Source organism: Lissotriton helveticus, chromosome 5_1, assembly GCF_964261635.1.
Source record: "Lissotriton helveticus chromosome 5_1, aLisHel1.1, whole genome shotgun sequence".
NCBI lineage: Eukaryota > Metazoa > Chordata > Amphibia > Caudata > Salamandridae > Lissotriton > Lissotriton helveticus.
In genome coordinates, this window is record NC_136065.1 from 843,966,291 (window position 1) to 843,987,767 (window position 21,477).

Genomic DNA, 21,477 nt, shown 5'->3' on the forward strand with positions numbered 1-21,477 from the left:
GGCAGATTTTGAGAATCTGTCCCTTTGGGAGCGGTTTTTAGCTTGATGCATCTGGGCCATAGTATTTTGTCTGTACAAATAGTTTTGCAGCTTTCGATTCATCTGTGCATCAATCTCCCTTCTGGATTCAGAAGGCAGCTTGTTAGGTGCTGACATCACCACACTGGTTCGCAGTATGGTCCATCTGGGTTAAGCACAAAGCAATGATAAAAGAAAGATGCCAATTCTCTCTAATCATTGTTTAATAAAATGAACCTTGTATATAGAACAGTACAAAAGTGCATTGTCGCTTTACAAATAGTGTTATTATCACAGTGTTAATACCCAATAACACACATTCTGATAATCCTGGGGGTTCAGAAGTGGAATCTGCCCAGCTCGGATCTGAAATGATGATAGCCAGATTTCACAATCATGTTTGCAGCAGATATAAACACTAAGTTAACCTGCAAACATATTATTCAGTGAAAACATTCAATGCATTTGTTGCAAATAGGTGCATCTTATTTAATGGAGATTTTTATTTCACATTTTGAAAACACCGATTAAACTTTAGGTTGGACAAAAACATAAAAACTGCTCTGGAGGCGTTTGTTCACAGCCTCAACCGGTTTTGGTAAGCTTTAGAAAACCTGCGAAAATAAGACTAATCTAGCAGCACTCTATACATTTGTACCTTTTAACAACCTCCTCCACACCGCCAAAGCCAGAGTGCTAAAGTAGTCTAATTAGTTGTCCAGAGGCCTCTCGTTTAGAACTTGAAGTCAAGTGAAAATCTCCAGGTATGCCACAGGAAAGAGATGGTAGTACTTTTGTGCTTGAAAGTAAAGTCCCTCGACATTACGTCTGCTCCTCTGGGGATAGTACACCTTTCTTAAGGATGAGATTCCCATACAGCGCAGTTTCTCTGGAAAGACACAATAAACACTCAAAGTTAGTGCAGTATTTTAGAAGGGATATTTTCCTCCCACTATGTCCCTTTCCCTCAGTGCCAAGGTGTCCCTTGTGAGTCAGACTGGAACTGTTCATGTGCGGCTAAAAGAACATGTACACAACTATTTCAGAGCTTTGCTGCTGAAATGTTCATCAAACAGTGTGGTGGGTCGAAGCGCTACACAACACTGGCAGTGAAAATACCCCAACACTGTGGGTCTGCAGATAACTCAGCGGAGGTTTCACAACCAAAGAGTCTATATCGCATGTGGGATTAAACACGATTAGGTTGGTTCACAAAATACTGAATTGTGGGTCCCAATTCGACCTACATCATGAATATTAATGAGGTCCCACTACAATTTGCATCCATCACCTATGGTAGCCTGCTATGGTCAGAAAACCACCATGTATGTGATTACTTTTAAATTAATATATATTTTTTTGCGGAATGTTTCCCACAACAGAGAACAGTATGCATTTTGGAGGCGGGAGGTGGGGGGAGGGGACTTTAACGATTCTTCTTTTAAGAGAAGGCAGTGGATCAAAGGGCCTCCGACTACTCTTAAAATGTATTTTTGTCAACATTCAAAAAAGGAAAGGTATCCCTTGAGGACCCCTTCCTGTTTGTGAATGGGTTACCACTAACTTTGTATAGTTGGAAGCATAATAATGTTTTTCGACTGGATTTCAGTCGCAAAACATCAATTTATCCCATTCCAATATTATGAAGAGATAACCTAAACATGCCTCTTCCAAATACAAATTCAGTATGTAGTTGCAAACCAAAATTGTGATCCAGTAAAATGTTACCGAATTGCAATTCGTACTTGCTAAATACCAAAACGCCATTTTTATAATCGCAAGCGTCCCGATTTTGGGAATCGAATGCTCTGTTATCACAAAAAGCCTTAGTACATATGGCCAATGTACATTTATTTGGGTGCGGGGTGGAAGCTATTCATTTTATCTTAACCTGATCTTTGCCCTCTGCTCCTCAGCTTGCATGATGCTGCTATTCTAGTCAAGTTATAGGGTGGAGTACATGCTGCTTGTCATGGACAGTAGAATGTAAGCAAGGCAGTTGTATGTTCATATTACAAGCAGCGACAGTCACTAAAGGAAGGAGGGTGTGAGAAGTTGGCCAGATGTATGATGTTCACTATTCTAGTGATCACCGTGTATCAGTCCAAACAACCCTTATGGTGGTGGTTGTAAAGTCAACATTATAGACAAGCCATCCTGGGGGTAGCATGGACTAAGCAGTCTTAGGCTTAACTCAAGAGGGCATGTGAAGCCAGCTGTTTTACCATATGTAATCCTGTAATATCAAATGAAAGGACACCACACAAGTTATATATTATAAAAAATATATGTATTTATTACTAGAATAATCCTCTGTACTCTTTATGAGGGCAGAGGCACACAAGAGTTTAAACAAAAGCACAGTTAAACATACAAAAGTTGCACAATTATGGATAGGCCCGGTGGCCACTCAAACCATATATTAAATAAGTGGTATAAGAACCGCTTTACAAACAATGGTAAGGCTTAGGGCCTTGGGAATCGCTGGGACTACACTGGACTAACTGTAGTTAGGACGGGAGTAGCCCGCCGGATTCGGGTGCAGTGCTAAAAGCACACGCATGCACCAATGCAAAGTCAATGGTGCGTAAAAGTTATAAAGTTACTGCTTTGGAAGTCTTCCGACTGGACTAGAACTTAGCCACTTAAAAGTAGGACACTAGAGATGTAAACCACTACAGGAGCACCGGTGTTGTATCGTTACATCACCCACAGGAAGCGGGTGCATAGGTGCCTAAGTGTGTCGGGTTTCGTCGTGGAGATCTATGGAGCCTGGAGATGAAGATGCTGCAGGCGGCCAGGAGAGAAGAGTCCGGATGGATCCAAGGGTGGATCGAAGATGTAGAGTACCTGAAAGCAGAGGGGACAGAGTCTGGGTCACTAGCCAGTGACCAGGGTGGAACCAGGAAGGAACCAGGTGATGTCGGGCGCAATCAGGTGGTTGTCGAGAAGCTCGTCTCCGCTGCCACGTGGACTCTGGTACATCGAGGATGACCAGGAGTGGATCACGAGCTGTCCCACGAAGGCTCTCGCGGTCAGCGGTGTCTGCTTCCGAATCTGAGTCAACAGGCCTTGGCAAATGCAACCCACGCAGGAATTGAAGATCGCTTCTTACTCGGACCAGCAAGGTCAGAGGTGCTGCTCCTTTTCAGGGGAGCGAGGGCCAGTCTGGAGCAACCAGACCAGCAGAGTAGTTTCAAAGAATCGTCATCGTAGAGGCCACTAGCCAACGTGCAAGTGAACGGACAGACGCGTCAAGCAGGAAAATGCAAAAGGGCCCCAAGCAGCACTCGGTGAGTGTGGAGGGGTGATCTTCAGTGCCCGCGCTGCTCGGGGCTGGGGCTTCTCAAACCCCAATGCACAGCTTCGAGGATGCCTCAGGAGCTGTAAGGTCAGCACTTCGCAGTCTTTTCAAGATGGCCGGTCCCACGTCTCACGTCGCCTCCACGGGTCTCAGCTTTGCTGTGGCTGTGGATCGGGCGGTTGGATGTCTGGGATGCCGGTTCTTGTCGATCTCTGTCGCTCAAGCTCCGGCTGGAGCTGCAACAAAGCAAACCGTTGGGCACTGGATGGAGCCTGTTTGCACAGGGTGGTCACTCCTTGACCACAAGGGAGATTCTTCAGTCTTCCACGTCGAGTGAGATGTCGAAGGGTCCAGAGTTTCGTTTCAAAGTTTCAGTCAGGATTATCTAAAGTCTATGGGCACAGCTCCTACCTTTATTCCAAATCAAGGGGCTGGATAACCTGCTAGGTCCCTCCTGTGGGTGGGACCCAGGAAGGGGGTGGTTACGTCCCTTTCCCTTTGTCCAGTTTCGCGCCAGAGCTGGGGCTGGAGTGCCCCAGCACCGGTTTGAACTGGGCTATGCATGAGGAGCCTTGTGCCCCCCAGGCAGAGTCTAGTTTCACTCCCCTGCCTACCTCAATCCACTATCTCCTGTCTGGGGTGGTGTAAAACCTCCCTGTGACAGGATACCATTTGTCCAGGCCTCCCCTGCCGGAGTTTCGGTCAGCAGGAGGAGGCCAGACTTGAGTCTGTGGCAGCAGCATCCATTTTGTGATGCTGAGGCTCTGGTTAGATTTAACCGTGTTTAAGTAAAGTAACATGGCTTCTCCCTCTAGAAGGGTGGAATGCTACCTCCGTCGCCAGAACTGGCGAGGGGGTAGTATTCCAAAGTGTATGACACCTTACACAACATGTTTTGATAAAGCCAAACCAAAGTTAGCAATAACCGCGAGGATTATAATGCACTTAAGAGTATATGGTATGGCAATACCCTGGAACAGCTATAGGGAAGTGGTTCCGAAAGCTGCAGACAGGCTCAGCTCATGCTAGAGCACCATCTCACATATAACCAAGCACTCTGCCTCCAGGATTGTTAAGGCCTGCCATAGGAGTGACTTATAGGTGCATATGTGTCCAGATATAGGTTTAGACATAGGTATACTATATCTAAGCAAGGGGTGATTACACGACCTTGCCCCAGCTGAGTGATCAGCCAGTTGTGTCTGTTTGGATGGCCAACCAGGGGTGGCAAAAGATATGCTGCAGCCCCTGGTAGGCCTGTGATGCGCCTATGCGCTGGGTACCTATAGTACACTGTACAGGGGCTCATAAGGTAATCCAATACCCAATTGGTGATGTACCTAAAGTACATGTATGTGAATTTAGAGAGAGAACAGCAGGCTGTGGGTCTGATTAGCAGGCCCACAGCCACATTAAGTCGAAAGCCAGTGAAGCAAAAAGCAAAAATTGGGGTGACCATAGGAAAACAGACCCTACTCTCCTACACAACCCCCCCAAACGCAGGGACATTAAACTTAACCATGACCAGATAAGTCTTCATGTTCTAAGTGGAAATACCTGGAGAGACCATCTGCATTGACATGGTCAGTCCCTGGTCTGTGCTCCACTGTAACGTCCATCCCCTGTAGGGAAATGGACCACCTGAGCAGTTTGGGATTTTCACCTTTCATCTGATTGAGCCACAAGAGGGGCTTATGGTCTGTCTGAATCTTGAAGTGTGTGCCAAACAAGTATGGTCTCAACTTCTTCAGGGCCCAAACCACAGCAAAGGCCTCCCTCTCAATGGCTGACCAACGTTTCTCTCTAGGGGTCAGCCTTCTGCTAATGAAAGCAATGGGCTGGTCTTGACCATCTACATTAAGTTGTGAAAGCACAGCTCCCACCCCAACTCAGAAGCATCTGTTTGGACAATGAACTCTTTGGAGTAGTCAGGACTCTTTAGGATAGGTGCAGAGCACATGGCCTTCTTCAGGTCATCAAATGCCTTTTGACAGTTACCTGTCCACTGAACCTTTTAGGCATCTTCTTGGATGTCAGATCATTTAATTGTGTCACAATGGACCCATAATTTTTTACAAGTTTCCTGTAATACCCAGTCAGGCCCAAGAAGGCTCTGACTTGTGTCTGGGTAGTTGGAGGAGCCCAGTCCTGTATGGCCTGGATCTGGCTCTCCAATGGTTGAACCTGACCCCCACCTACTAGGTGGCCCAGGTACACAACCTTACTCTGCCCTATCTGGCACTTTGTGGCCTTGATAGTCAGGCCTGCCTTTTGCAGGGCCTCCAAAACCTTCTTCAGGTGGATCAGGTGATCCTCCCAGGTGGAGCTGAAGACAGCAATATCATCTAGATAAGCTGCTCAAAAGTCATCCAACCGAGAAAGGACTTGGTTCACCAACCTTTGGAAAGTGGCAGGTGCATTCTTCAAACCAAAGGGCATTACCACAAACTGATAATGACCCCCAGGGGTTTAGAAAGCTGTGTTGGCCTTAGACTCCTCAGCTAACCTGATTTGCCAATAGACAGCTGTCAGATCAAACGTGCTCAGAAATTTGGCAGAAGCCAATCTATCAATGAGCTCATCTGCCCTTGGAATGGTATGAGCATCTGTCCTAGTGACAGCATTGAGACCTCTATAGTCCACACAGAACCTCATTTCTCTCTTTCCATCTTGGGTATGAGGTTTTGGCACAAGGACTACTGGGCTGGCCAAGGGGCTCTCTGATGGCTCAATCACTCCAAGGTCAAGCATTTTCTGCACCTCAGTCTTTATACAATCCCTGACATGGTCAGGTTGCCTGTAGATTTTATTCTTCACAGGCAGACTGTCACCAGTGTCCAATTCATGGGTACACCAGTTAGTTTGACTGGGTGTTAGAGAAAACATATGTCTGTGAGCTTGCAGAACTTGTCTGCACTCCCATTGCTGCTTGTCTGAGAGGCTGCCTGACAAGGCTACTCCATCCACTGACCATCATCGGGGTTTTGGGATAACAGGTCTCGGAGAGGGTCACTCTCTTCCTCCTGGTCCCCATCTGTTGCCATGAGCAAGCCCATGTCTGCCCTGTTCACATATGCTTTCAATCTATTGACATGGAGCATCCTGTGGGGGCTCCTAGGGGTGCCAAGGTCCACCAAGTAGGTGACCTCTCCCTTTTTCTCAAGTATTGTGTGGGGTCCAGACCATTTGTCTTGGAGGGCTGCTGGGGCCACTGGCTCCAACACCCACACCTTCTGTCCTGGCTGGTACTCAGTCAGCACAGCCTTTTGGTCATGCCAAGCTTTCTGTAATTCTTGACTGGCCTCAAGGTTTTTGGTTGCCTTCTCCATGTATTCAGCCATCCTGGAGCGGAGACCAAGTACATAGTCCACGATATCAAGTTTAGGCTTTTTGAGAGGTAACTCCCATCCTTCCTTCACAAGACACAGGGGACCACTTACAGGGTGTCCAAACAAAAGCTCAAAAGGGCTGTAGCCAACCCCCTTTTGTGGGACCTCTCTGTAAGCAAAGAGCAGGCAGGGTAAAGGGATGTCCCATCTTCGCCTAAGCTTTTCAGGTAACCCTTTTATCATTCCCTTTAGGGTCTTGTTGAACCTTTCAACAAGCCCATTGCACTGTGGATGGTAGGGTGTGGTGAACTTATAGTTCACTCCACACTCTTTCCACATTGCTTTCAAATATCCAGACATGAAGTTGGTACCTCTGTCTGAAAGTACCTCCTTTGGAAAGCCCACTCTGGAGAAAACTCCAAGTAGGGCCCTTGCCACAACAGGAGCTGTTGTGGTCCTCAGGGGAATATCCTCTGGATACCTGGTGGCATGATCCACTACCACCAGTATAAATCTGTGCCCAGATGCTGTTTGGCGAACCATTGGTCCAACAATGTCTATCCCAACTCTCTCAAAGGGTACCCCCATCACAGGTAGTGGTATTAGGGGGGGCTTTGTGGTGCCACCTGATTTGCCACTGGCTTGGCAGGTGTCACAGGAGCGACAAAACTCCTTAGTATTCTCTGACATGTGAGGCCAGTGAAAGTGAGGGCCAAGTCTTTCCCAAGTCTTGTTCTGGCCTAAGTGTCCTGCTTAGGAATTTCATGGGCCAAGGTGAGAAGGAAGCCCCTAAATTGCAGAGGTATGACCAACCTCCTGGTAGCACCAGGCTTGGTGTCTCTAGCCTTTGAATAAAGGAGCCCATCATCTCAATACACTCTATGGGTACCTTGAGCATTCCCAGCAGCCTCAGCAGCAGCCTGCTGTCTGAGGGGTTCAAGAGAAGGACAAGTTAACTGAGCCTGCCCCAGATCTGCCCTTGAGGGCCCCCCTGTCCCCAGAAACTCAACCTGATCAGGTTCAAGTTCTTCCAGGACAGTCTCCTCTTGGATCACAGGATTATCCTCCTGAGAGGGCTGATCCTCAACCTGGGGCAAGGTGGAAGGCACTGCCTTAACCCTCTTGCTCTTTCTCTTGGGTTGCGGTTGGTCTATAGTTTCAAGATCCACCACAGGTTCAGGTAGGCACTTCTTGGCCTGGGACCTGGTTACAGCAAGGTCATGTGCTGAAATACCTAGCATCTCTGCATGAGTCCTGTACTCCACTTCTGACCATAAGGAATCCTCTAGATCATTGCCCAAAAGACATTCAACTGGGAGGTCTGCACTCACCACAACTCCTTTGAGGCCAGTTACCCCTCCCCAGGAGAAGTTAACAACGGCCACACTATGTGTAGTAGTGGCATTGCTAGCATTGGTCACTAGGTCATTTTCACCCAGTACAATTTGTCCAGGGTCCACAAAGTTAGGTGTTACCATGGTGACACTGGCACATGTGTCCCTGTAGGCCTGAACCACTTTTTCATTCATCAAAGGCGTCTGCCTATACTTGCCCAAAGTATTGGGACTCACAGTAGTGGACATAGCCATGTCCACATCATAGATCAGAACTGCCTGAGTAGGGACTCTGACTAGGCCAGACTCCATCTCAGTACCCAGGGTGATCCCCACTAAAGCCTTGGGTTGTGCACTACCACTGCTTACTGTACTAGGGGGTGCAGGTGCCTTAGAGGCTGCAGTGGTAGGGGCTGTTCATTTCTTAGTGCATTCACTGCCCCAGTGTGAAACTGATGTGCAGTTATTGCACCAAGGTTTCTTTGGGCCATCATTCTTCTTCTTTTTATTTCCAGTTTGGGACACCCCCCCCCCCTCTTTAGGGGGCTTGAAGAAGACTTTTGGTCTTTTTGTTTCTGATCTCCACCCTTCTGGTCTGCATTTTTCTGATCACCTCCATGGTTCTGGGGTTTCTGATTAACCCTGGTTCTGACCCATTTGTCTGCCTTCTTTCCCAATTCTTGGGGAGAGGTCAGATCTGAGTCAATCAGGTGTTGATGCAACAGCTGGTTCCGGCAATTGTTAAGGATCTGTTCTCTCATTATTAGATTGTACAATCCTGTATAGTCTGTGACTTTACTTCCCAGCAACCAACCCTCCATAGCCTTAGTGGCCAAATCAACAAAACCAGTCCAGTCCTGAGTCTGAGCTTTTTGGGTATCTCTGAACAACAACCTGTATTGCTCAGTGGTTAGGCCAAACCCATCAATAAGAGCACTCTTCAGGGCTGTGTAGTTTTTAGCATCCCCAGGACTAACTGCGAGGAGCTTATCTCTCCCTTTCTCAGAAAAGGAGTACCATAAGATTGCTGCCCACTGGTCTTGAGGAATCTGCTGTACCATGCAGGCTCTCTCCAGAGCAGTCATCCATTTGTGGATGTCATCCCCTTCCTTGTAGGGGGCACAATCTTCGGTACAAAAGGGGGTGGTGATGGACGGAGCATCTGAATCAATCAAACACTCACACCCAGTCAAAAGATCTGGGTTTAATCCATCACCGTTCTTTAGCCCACTCTGCCACCCCAGTTCAGACATGGCTATATGCAAATCAGTCTGACCCTGTGCCTCATGGGAACAGTCCAGCCCGAACTGCCAAGCCATGTCTTCCCTGGACCGGAAACAAGCTTCCGAGGACCGGTTTCTGGCATTCCAGCCGTCTTCAGCCCGGCTTGCTTGAATCCAGTGGCAAAGTGAGCAAGGGACTCACGTCTGAGCATACCCTGCCACACTTATGGCGGCCAAAAGCGGTACAAAAGGGGGTGGTGATGGACGGAGCATCTGAATCAATCAAACACTCACACCCAGTCAAAAGATCTGGGTTTAATCCATCACCGTTCTTTAGCCCACTCTGCCACCCCAGTTCAGATATGGCTATATGCAAATCAGTCTGACCCTGTGCCTCATGGGAACAGTCCAGCCCGAACTGCCAAGCCATGTCTTCCCTGGACCGGAAACAAGCTTCCGAGGACCAGTTTCTGGCATTCCAGCCGTCTTCAGCCAAGCTTGCTTGAATCCAGTGGCAAAGTGAGCAAGGGACTCACGTCTGAGCATACCCTGCCACACTTATGGCGGCCAAAAGCGGTACAAAAGGGGGTGGTGATGGACGGAGCATCTGAATCAATCAAACACTCACACCCAGTCAAAAGATCTGGGTTTAATCCATCACCGTTCTTTAGCCCACTCTGCCACCCCAGTTCAGACATGGCTATATGCAAATCAGTCTGACCCTGTGCCTCATGGGAACAGTCCAGCCCGAACTGCCAAGCCATGTCTTCCCTGGACCGGAAACAAGCTTCCGAGGACCGGTTTCTGGCATTCCAGCCGTCTTCAGCCCGGCTTGCTTGAATCCAGTGGCAAAGTGAGCAAGGGACTCACGTCTGAGCATACCCTGCCACACTTATGGCGGCCAAAAGCGGTACAAAAGGGGGTGGTGATGGACGGAGCATCTGAATCAATCAAACACTCACACCCAGTCAAAAGATCTGGGTTTAATCCATCACCGTTCTTTAGCCCACTCTGCCACCCCAGTTCAGACATGGCTATATGCAAATCAGTCTGACCCTGTGCCTCATGGGAACAGTCCGGCCCAAACTGCCAAGCCATGTCTTCCCTGGACCGGAAACAAGCTTCCGAGGACCGGTTTCTGGCATTCCAGCCGTCTTCAGCCCGGCTTGCTTGAATCCAGTGGCAAAGTGAGCAAGGGACTCACGTCTGAGCATACCCTGCCACACTTATGGCGGCCAAAAGCGGTACAAAAGGGGGTGGTGATGGACGGAGCATCTGAATCAATCAAACACTCACTCCCAGTCAATAGATCTGGGTTTAATCCATCGCCGTTCTTTAGCCCACTCTGCCACCCCAGTTCAGACATGGCTATATGCAAATCAGTCTGACCCTGTGCCTCATGGGAACAGTCCAGCCCGAGCTGCCAAGCCATGTCTTCCCTGGACCGGAAACAAGCTTCCGAGGACCGGTTTCTGGCATTCCAGCCGTCTTCAGCCCGGCTTGCTTGAATCCAGTGGCAAAGTGAGCAAGGGACTCACGTCTGAGCATACCCTGCCACACTTATGGAGGCCAAAAGCGGTACAAAAGGGGGTGGTGATGGACGGAGCATCTGAATCAATCAAACACTCACACCCAGTCAAAAGATCTGAGTTTAATCCATCGCCGTTCTTTAGCCCACTCTGCCACCCCAGTTCAGACATGGCTATATGCAAATCAGTCTGACCCTGTGCCTCATGGGAACATTCCAGCCCGAACTGCCAAGCCATGTCTTCCCTGGACCGGAAACAAGCTTCGAGGACCGGTTTCTGGCATTCCAGCCGTCTTCAGCCCGGCTTGCTTGAATCCAGTGGCAAAGTGAGCAAGGGACTCACGTCTGAGCATACCCTGCCACACTTATGGAGGCCAAAAGCGGTACAAAAGGGGGTGGTGACGGACGGAGCATCTGAATCAATCAAACACTCACACCCAGTCAAAAGATCTGGGTTTAATCCATCACCGTTCTTTAGCCCACTCTGCTACCCCAGTTCAGACATGGCTATATGCAAATCAGTCTGACCCTGTGCCTCATGGGAACAGTCCAGCCCGAACTGCCAAGCCATGTCTTCCCTGGACCGGAAACAAGCTTCCGAGGACCGGTTTCTGGCATTCCAGCCGTCTTCAGCCCGGCTTGCTTGAATCCAGTGGCAAAGTGAGCAAGGGACTCACGTCTGAGCATACCCTGCCACACTATGGCGGCCAAAAGCGGTACAAAAGGAGGTGGTGATGGACGGAGCATCTGAATCAATCAAACACTCACACCCAGTCAAAAGATCTGGGTTTAATCCATCACCGTTCTTTAGCCCACTCTGCCACCCCAGTTCCGACATGGCTATATGCAAATCAGTCTGACCCTGTGCCTCATGGGAACAGTCCAGCCCGATCTGCCAAGCCATGTCTTCCCTGGACCGGAAACAAGCTTCCGAGGACCGGTTTCTGGCATTCCAGCCGTCTTCAGCCCGGCTTGCTTGAATCCAGTGGCAAAGTGAGCAAGGGACTCACATCTGAGCATACCCTGCCACACTGATGGCGGCCAAAAGTGGTACAAAAGGGGGTGGTAATGGACGGAGCATCTGAATCAATCAAACACTCACACCCAGTCAAAAGATCTGGGTTTAATCCATCATCGTTCTTTAGCCCACTCTGCCACCCCAGTTCAGACATGGCTATATGCAAATCAGTCTGAACCTGTGCCTCATGGGAACAGTCCTGCCCGAACTGCCAAGCCATGTCTTCCGTGGACCGGAAACAAGCTTCCAAGGACCGGTTTCTGGCATTCCAGCCGTCTTCAGCCCGGCTTGCTTGAATCCAGTGGCAAAGTGAGCAAGGGACTCACGTCTGAGCATACCCTGCCACACTTATGGCGGCCAAAAGCGGTACAAAACAATCTTCGTCAGGTTTCTATGTTCATAGGACCTGTCCTTATCTTTAAGGATATTGCTGCCACCAGTGGAATCTAATCCACTCAATTTCTGTTCCCTTGCTAAAGCAAGTTTAGCATGGGCCAGGGCTATCTCTTCCCTCTCTATCTGGAGTTTGACAGCTCTCATCCTGGCCTGGTGCTCTTTTCTCTGAGGGGAAGTCATTCCCCTTTGAGAACCCCTTGAGGCATTAGAAAGGTTAGATTCCCTGGAAAGGGATCTCTCCCTTCTATTGCCAGGGAATATTCTGCTATTGGGTCTGGGAAGGTGGTTCACCTCTCCATCCCCGTGTAGGCTCAAGTTAGCATGGTTAAGCCTCCTAACCTGGACCTGGGTATCCCCCTGATCATCTGAATCTGGAGCCACCTCCCCATCTTCTACCTCTGGGGTGATGTTATCCTCATCTGGGGGGTTCACTCCCTCTTGAATTACCCGAGGGGCCTGCACTAGACTTCTCAAGATCATCCTTTTCTAGGACTCCTATCCGGATAGGAATGGTAGGGTTGTGACCCTTTTTCAGCCCCCTTGTAGTGCACAAGGCACTCAAGTCTCTGAAGCTGAGTTTGTCATAGCTGGGAGGTACCTTGGCAAGGTCACCCGTCACAGGCAGAGCACTGCGTTGCTCACCTGTGCCAGACATGACTCTAATGAGGTGTAAGTGTGTGCACTTACCTACACTATGTGTTTTCCTACTAGAACCGTGCTAGTGAGTTGTAGTCAGGGTGTGCTAAGCCCTTCGGTCTACAACTACTGAGTTCAGTAGAACTTAAGTATGTAAGCTTTGTGTATATGTACCTATGGTACTTAATGTGATCTTTCAAATGATATAAAGATTACAATGGTAAAACAACAGCAAGCTCAAATCCCAACCGCTGCACACCAATGTGAGAAGTTGGCCTGATGTATGATGTTCACTATTCTAGTGATCACCGTGTATCAGTCCAAACAACCCTTATGGTGGTGGTTGTAAAGTCAACCTTATAGACAAGCTATCCTAGGGGTAGCATGGACTAAGCAGTCTTAGGCTTAACTCAAGAGGGCATGTGAAGCCAGCGGTTTTACCATATGTAACCCTGTAATATCAAATGGAAGGACACCACACAAGTTATATATTATAAAAATATATGTATTTATTACTAGAATAATCCTCTGTACTCTTTATGAGGGCAGAGGCACAAGCGTTTAAACAAAAGCACAGTTAAACATACAAAAGTTGCACAATTATGGATAGGCCCGGTGGCCACTCAAACCATATATTAAATAAGTAGTATAAGAACCGCTTTAGGAACAATGGTAAGGCCTAGGGCCTTAGGAATCGCTGGGACAACACTGGACTAACTGTAGTTAGGACAGGAGTAGCCCGCGGGATTCGGGTGCAGCGCTAAAAGCACACGCATGCACCAATGCAAAGTCAATGGTGCGTAAAAGTTATAAAGTTACTGCTTTGGAAGTCTTCCGACTGGACTAGAACTTAACCACTGAAAACTAGGACACTAGAGGTGTAAACCACTACAGGAGCACCGGTGTTGTATCGTTACCTCACCCACAGGAAGCGGGTGCATAGGTGCCAAAGTGTGTCAGGTTTCGTCGTGGAGATCTATGGAGCCTGGAGATGAAGATGCTGCAGGCGGCCAGGAGAGAAGAGTCCGGATGGATCCAAGGGTGGATCGAAGATGTAGAGTACCTGAAAGCAGAGGGGACAGAGTCTGGGTCACTAGCCAGTGACCAGGATGGAACCAGGAAGGAACCTGGCGATGTCGGGCGCAATCAGGTGGTTGTCGAGAAGCTTGTCTCCGCTGCCACGTGGACTCTGGGGCATCGAGGATGACCAGGAGTGGATCACGAGCTATCCCACGAAGGCTCTCGCTGTCTGCGGTGTCGGCTTCCGAATCGGAGTCAACAGGCCTTGGCAAATGCAACCCACGAAGGAATTGAAGATCGCTTCTTACTCTGACCAGCAAGGTCAGAGGTGCTGCTCCTTTTCAGGGGAGCGAGGGCCAGTCTGGAGCAACCAGACCAGCAGAGTAGTTTCAAAGAATCGTCATCGTAGAGGCCACTAGCCAACGGGCAAGTGACCGGACAGACGCGTCGAGCAGGAAAATGCAAAAGGGCCCCACGCAGCACTCAGTGAGTGTGGAGGGGTGATCTGCGGTGCACGAGCTGCTAAGGGCTGGGGCTTCTCAAACCCCAATGCACAGCTTCAAGGATGCCTCAGGAGCTGCACGGTCAGCACTTCGCAGTCCTTTCAAGATGGCCGGTCCCACGTCTCACGTCGCCTCCACGGGTCTCAGCTTTGCTGTGGCTGTGGATCGGGCTGTTGGATGTCTGGGAATCTGGTTCTTGTCGATCTCTGTTGCTCGAGCTCCGGCTGGAGCTGCAACAAAGCAAACCGTTGGGCACTGGATGGTGCCTGTTTGCACAGGGTGGTCACTCCTTGACCACAAGGGAGATTCTTCAGTCTTCCACGTCAAGTGGGATGTCGAAGGGTCCAGAGTTTCGTTTCAAAGTTTCAGTCAGGATTATCTAAAGTCTATGGGCACAGGTCCTACCTTTATTCCAAATCAAGGGGCTAGATAACCTGCTAGGTCCCTCCTATGGGTGGGACCCAGGAAGGGGGTGGTTACACCCCTTTCCCTTTGTCCAGTTTCGCGCCAGAGCTGGGGCTGGAGGGCCCCAGCACCGGTTTGAACTGGGCTATGCATGAGGAGCCTTGTGCCCCCCAGGCAGTGTCTAGTTTCACTCGCCTTGCCTACCTCAATCCACTATCTCCTGTCTGGGGAGGTGCAACACCTCCCTGTGACAGGATACCATTTGTCCAGGCCTCCCCTGCCGGAGTTTCGGTCAGCAGCAGGAGGCCAGACTTGTGTCTGTGGCAGCAGCATCCATTTTGTGATGCTGAGGCTCTGGTTAGATTTAACCGCGTTTAAGTAAAATAACATGTCTTCTCCCTCTAGAAGGGTGGAATGCTACCCCCGTCGCCATAACGCACTTAAGAGTATATGGTATGGCAATACCCTGGAACAGCTATAAGGAAGTGGTTCCGAAAGCTGCAGACAGGCTCAGCTCATGCTAGAGCACCATCTCACATAAAACCAAGCACTCTGCCTCCAGGATTGTTAAGGCCTGCCATAGGAGTGACTTATAGATGCATATGTGTCCAGATATAGGTTTAGACATAGGTATACTATATCTAAGCAAGGGGTGATTACACGACCTTGCCCCAGCTGAGTGATCAGCCAGTTGTGTCTGTTTGGATGGCCAGCCAGAGGCGGCAAAAGATATGCTGCAGCCCCTGGTAGACCTGTGATGCACCTATGCCCTGGGTACCTACAGTACACTGTGCAGGGGCTCATAAGGGGATCCAATACCCAATTGGTGATGTACCTAAAGTACATGTATGTGAATTTAGAGAGAGAACAGCAGGCTGTGGGTCTGATTAGCAGGCCCACAGCCACATTAAGTCAAAAACCAGTAAAGCAAAAAGCAAAAATTGGGGTGACCATAGGAAAGCAGACCCTACTCTCCTACAGAGGGGAAAAAAGAAAGTTTGAGAAACGCGTTAGAAAGGAACACTATGCACAGCAGAAGAAAGCCAAGCAGTTACTGGTAGTTCATGATGCAAAGAATAAGAGATCATCCTTTTAAATGACAGCACAGGGGAGCAGGCTTTGAGAGGGCATGCGTATGCTGGCATGGGGAAATCGAAGGAGCATTGGTGACATTCAGCAATCAGATCTGAGTGCAATATTTTCAGGAAGAAGAGAGCGACAAGAAGGGGGGCTGCGAGAGAGAGAATATGCGAGGGAGAGACAATGATAATAAGATTTTCAGGATTCTTATATTCAACAGTGACCAGCAAATTTTACAAAAATAATGGAACTAACAAGTTTTATTCATTGCTTATATGACAGGTTTCAAAGCGTGAGCAGGGCTTTGTTGATCGGTTGCTTATTTAGGAAGCAAAAATAAATAATAGAAACTCTCCAGGAGTTTTCACACTACGTACTGAACGAGGTTCTGCTTTTAAATTTGATTTTAAGCTACTAAAGCTTATGAGCAACTGTGGTGTGCAAGTCTGAATCTGTGCGCACTGAAACGGTGGCTTCAGATATGCTTTGCTCTGCCTCTCAAACACCTCACCTTGATTGGTTGCGAAAAAGTTGAAGGAAAGATGACTAACTTGCGCCAAAACAATCCTCGCTTGATGCGCCAGCAACTCCGGTCCTTCCGAATGGACCAGCCACTTGGTGACCCTCGCTGGAACATATATCTTAATAAATCACCTTGCTTAATTTAGCTGTTAGTCCACAGTGCAGTTGATTGTATGTACCACTGATAAAAACGTAAGGGTGAGTTTGTGAAGCACTGTGGGTAGCCAGATTGCATGCAGTACCTGTGTGCATGACATCTGCATATGTAAAGTAGCTCTAAATCTCACTCTTACTATCTGAGGTAGCAAATACAAGCACTCCATATAACTTGAAAAGTCAAAATAAAACGAATTGTTCTAAGTGAATTTTATGGTTTGATCTACTAGCCCGAATCTCCTGCAATTCTCAGAGGAAGTTGTCAGAGTAGGCAGTGCATCTTGTGAGGAAGGTTTAGGTCTTAGTACTGGCTGAGGGGCACTGACAAGAGGAGGTGGGAAGACATCTAGCAGCAGTGAAGAGCAGGTAACATTGGTTAGGCAGTGGCGGGACAAAAGCAGGTGAGACTACGCCAGAAACAATGGCTGTTGAAGTTTTGGCAGGGAGAAATGTGGGGAGCCAGGGGGGTGAAAGTAATGAGCAGTAGCACACTCCGAAAATCAAGACGTGCATTCCCATGTAGTGAAAGGACAAGAAATTGCATTATTAGAAAAAGAAAAAAAACATATAAAGTAGTTCCTATATGTCAGCAGTGGAAGGCTACACCATAATCAATTAAATACATCATAGTCAATCAAAAGCAAAGGGGAAAAGAGGTACGTTCGAGGAGAGGGAGAAATAGAATAGAGGAGAGACGCAAATAAAGAGCATGGCACTCAGATCGACAAGATAGGCATCTGATCATAAGCAAGAGTTGAATCTGGGGAGTCCTGCACAGAGTGATGTCTGAGACCGACAGCTGGTAGTGAGGCTGCAAAAAGCAACACACCAAGGGGCGTACAGTGACAGACCTTTTGCAAACGTTAACCTGCTGCCTTTTAGTGATTGGTTGCTGTTTTCGGGTTTTAAGCTGCTACTAATGAGTTGTAACCTTAATCCAGACGATATTAATGTTTGTTAAAATGACCAAACTTCACACATTAAAGTGTTAAAATGTGTCACACTGTGGAGGATAATTCCAATGACCCCGACTGGTAAACATCCTTTACAACGCAACTTTTACCACGCAGTGCCTTTACGACGCAACTTTTACAACGCAAACAATTACAACGCATTGCGCTGAGGGGCGCTCTAGGATAGGGAATAGGTTTAATGTACTATCCAACACCTTCCCTACTATCCACGGGGACTGGAGTTGGAATAGTAAATTAAACTATTCACTATCCAGCGCCTAAAAGCACTATGCGTTGTAATGGTATGCGTTGTAAAACTTGCGATGTAAAGGTAGGCGTTGTAAAAGTATGCGTTGTAACGTCATACATCCACCCTGACTATACTTATGTACAAGATTTTGGCTTCCTGGGTGCTGGACGAGGATTCAATTTTTTCAAATAGTTTCAAACTTTCCAGTGTGAATACATAGCAACCACAACTGTAACACTTACCCTGTGGCTACCACTGCAAAAGCCTTCTTGGCACGTTCATAAAAAGCAAATCTTTCGACTTTTTCCAGATCACCCTGGGAAAATGAAAAACAAAAGCATAAGTGATTTTGGTTAAAAAGTATTCATTTTATTTCTGTTTCGTATGCCAGTGGTACACGGATATAGAGCTGGTCGCCACCAGGGCTGCTTTGGGAGCTGACAAAGAAAATGTACTGATAGCTCATGAAACTGGCATGAAATAGGAAAGAGACTATGGGCCACATTACGATCTTGGCGGGTAAACGTGACGGATATCCCGTCCGCCGTATTACAAGTTCCATAGGATATAATGGAATTGTGATAAGGCAGACAGGATATCCGTCGCATTTGTGATGGAGTATCCCATCCCCCAAGATCGTAATCAGTCTCTCAGTCTACTTTCATCCTCAAACCGCCACCACTCCCTGAAATATTGCACTTCGACTAAAGATCTAGAAGTGTTTTTAGACAGAGCATATTTTCAAGGTGAACATGAGCACCAGAGGAACCTTCTTACAGATAGAACGGCACAGAATTAACGTCCCATAGTTCTTCTGGTGGTTGGCATACTCATCAATGTAAAACTAGAACACGCTGTGGAAGCAAATTCCACAATAAATTATTTTACCATTTTAATTAATACTAAAGAGACCCCAATGCAATGTTTTCCTGTGTTTAATAAACATAGTTTTATAGTTCACATTAGTGGACCTAGTCATGTTTTCATTTGTATTTTAAAATGTGTGTGAGGTACAGACTGTCATGGTCTTTTTTCCCTTTTCTCTGCCTGTGCACCAAGGAGCCCCAAACGTGACTTTCACTGTCATATTAACTGTGCGAGATTGAGTTTGCTCTATTGTCTTACTTGCACCGTGACATTTTCAAATGTATTACGTTCTGTTCTTGTTATTCCTGCGGAGGACGGATTTTCAACTGTATACAAGCATAATGAAGAATCATTCAATAGAAGCAGACTAAAAGTCCCATTACCTTGTGATGTGTTTTCTGTTTTAATATTGGTTAATAATATGCAACGTTTATGTCGAACTACACTGACTGCAGGATTTTGGTTCCTCCAGTGCTTAAATTGAGCCAGTAGTTGCCTGTGGGGGCCACCGGCACCTCTTTTTTGAGGACGCCACTTATTTTCCCACATCAGACCTTTCCTGAGAGAATGAGAGGGAAGAAACACAAACTATAAAGACGGAGAAAGAGAAAGACAGAAAAACAGTCACAAAGGGAGAAAGAAGGAACATGTAATAGGAGGATAAAGTTGCACACAACGTTTGTAGTGGATTCAAGAAGCGTAGGTAAGGTGGGTTTAAGTCTAGCAGCCTTGGTATGGAGTACCCGACGTTTAATTACTCTGGCTGTGCGCTTTTTTGGGAGAGCTTAAGGCACTGAGTTTCTCTGCCTAAACGTGTATAAAAACTCACAATTTGGAAAACGATCCAAGTTCCTTCATGGTGCCTATTAGAGGCAGACTTCACATCAAACCTTTCTTTGATCTAATCATAAAGTATTTTTCATGTTCCTCCTCTCGTGTTAAACTGAGTAGCTCTTAGTACAAATGCTCTTTGACTATTACTTGCTGTGGGCTAAACCATATTTGGTTCTGGCTATTGACCAGACTAGGGCTTACCTTCTACTGCAAATGTTGATTTACATGTATTTGCATATATTTTTTTTTTATTGATTGACTAACCATTGCCTTTTGCCTTCTGTATTGATTTTTAATTTCTAAATAAATATTTATGGTTTGTACCTTCAATCTTGTCTTGAGTGGATTTTCCAGTGTGGACTTACTTATGTGACATTTCTGGGTTAACATGAAATACTAGTTTTCTCGTCTTTAAAGAATCTCACATAGCCCCGATTCATCAATTGGCCATTTTCTTTTTTTTTTATGCAGAAAACCCTGAACAAGGGATGCATGAGCACCAGCTTTATCACCTTCACATGATCCAAAGATGAGCTGGTCAACACATCTCATGCCCAAAGAAAAGACACCCTGGCAACCTCAGCTTAATGAACCTTTACTGGCTTTATGTCAGAGCAAAAATCCGATTAAAAATCAAAAATAGATAAAATACACATAAAGGGTCGTAAATGTTTTTACAAAGGGGACATCGTTTTTTTCAAGCTATTTGGGCTAATTGTTTTTCTTCATTTCTTTAGACTCTTTTCTGTAAAGACCTATGTGCTCCGACTGCTTTGTGTTACCTCAGAGGCACTGCTCAACCTAAAGGTAACCGCTGGCTCCACAAGTGACAACTGAAGAGTGGTTGAAGATGGCAGGCCCCAAGATTCACCATCATTATTCATTGGCATATTTAACCGGCAGCAAAATTTCTTTTTGAACACAACTTAGCCCATTAAGCAGCCACTCACTGAATGTTAATGTCTGGGCTAGCTACTGCTATTTTCTCCTTATCCCGGTCTTTTAAGAAGCAGGTTGAATACATTCAATATACCCTCACACAAACTGTTTATGTTTTTCTTTGCATGACGTCACAACGTTTAATATCCAACTAGCCTCAGCAGAGCATGGATTTCATTGTGATTTTTGGGAAGACTTCGCAACTTTTCCCTATATGTAGCTATGCAGGCCTGCTTAAGGGGGCCATCTGCTGAATGATGTCACAATATGTCTTAAAACCTAAGCAGGCGCCATCAACAGTTTCTACTTCTTGTGCAGTGCACACTGAATTACAGCGCAAGTCTAACCACTTGACAGAGAAGACACCTCTCCTCTTCCATCAGTAGTCACCCCTTCCAGCTCCACAAAGCCCACCTTCCCCTTTCAACCAACAGCAATCCCTGACGTTCTCACAATGCCCATCTCTGCTTGAGCCACAAAGACCAACTATTACCTTAACTAAAATCCCACCGTGCACAGCCCCAGATGCCACATTTCACCTTCCTAAAGTAACAATTCCTGTCCTTCCGCATGGACATCTCTTCTTTTCCCACAGTGACCATCTGTCCTTTCCCTTCAAAATAGCCTCCTCTATCCCTCTGCCATCTGGAGAGTGCCTAGATTGTCTTCCAGACAGGGGGTTGTTTCTCCACAAAATGTGCATCCCTCTCTTCTCCTTGCACAATTGGACCCCTCACAGTCCACTTGTTTGACTGACCTCTGACCCTGCCTTGGAGAGCAGGCGCTTATACTCAACCCACACTGGAGTTTCGAGGCCTCGTATCTGATCATCTTCAACCAGCTCCATCACTGCAGCCTGGAATGCGAAAGAGAAAGTTGGTGAGACGCACCCTCTGCCTGGGAGATAATACTACTACTCATATAATAGACAGGCCTCTAATGAGAGAACACCTAGAAAAGAAGTAGTTTGCATTACTCCGAGCTCTTCTGTCAAGGCTAAGCGCCCACACTTTATAGTAGGTAACAGCATTTTTCAAACCAGAGTTCATCAGCCATATTCTCTGGCCACTGATAAGGAAATGCAAGGTCTAATTCACTCTACAAGCTTCCAACAATACTCCGGCCAAGTCTGATTATCACTCTCCCTCTCTGGTGTTGTCTC

At 47.2% G+C, this 21,477-nt stretch overlaps 1 protein-coding gene across 2 annotated transcripts in view; it reads right to left on the reverse strand.

The window, feature by feature from the left end:
- Positions 1-224: 224 nt before the first annotated feature.
- Positions 225-21,477, reverse strand: part of FUOM (fucose mutarotase) — a 62,120-nt gene continuing 40,867 nt past the window's right edge. Inside the window, exons 4-6 of one of the 2 annotated variants that reach the window (XM_078643312.1) lie at positions 21,073-21,171; positions 17,918-17,991; positions 225-907 (exon numbers count right to left, since the gene is read on the reverse strand). In XM_078643312.1, the coding sequence (XP_078499438.1) occupies positions 841-907; positions 17,918-17,991; positions 21,073-21,171 (240 nt within the window). In that variant the 3' untranslated portion in view covers positions 225-840. Of the gene's footprint in view, positions 908-17,913; positions 17,992-21,072; positions 21,172-21,477 lie in introns of those variants that run through there. The other variant, XM_078643313.1, reaches the window with a different exon arrangement.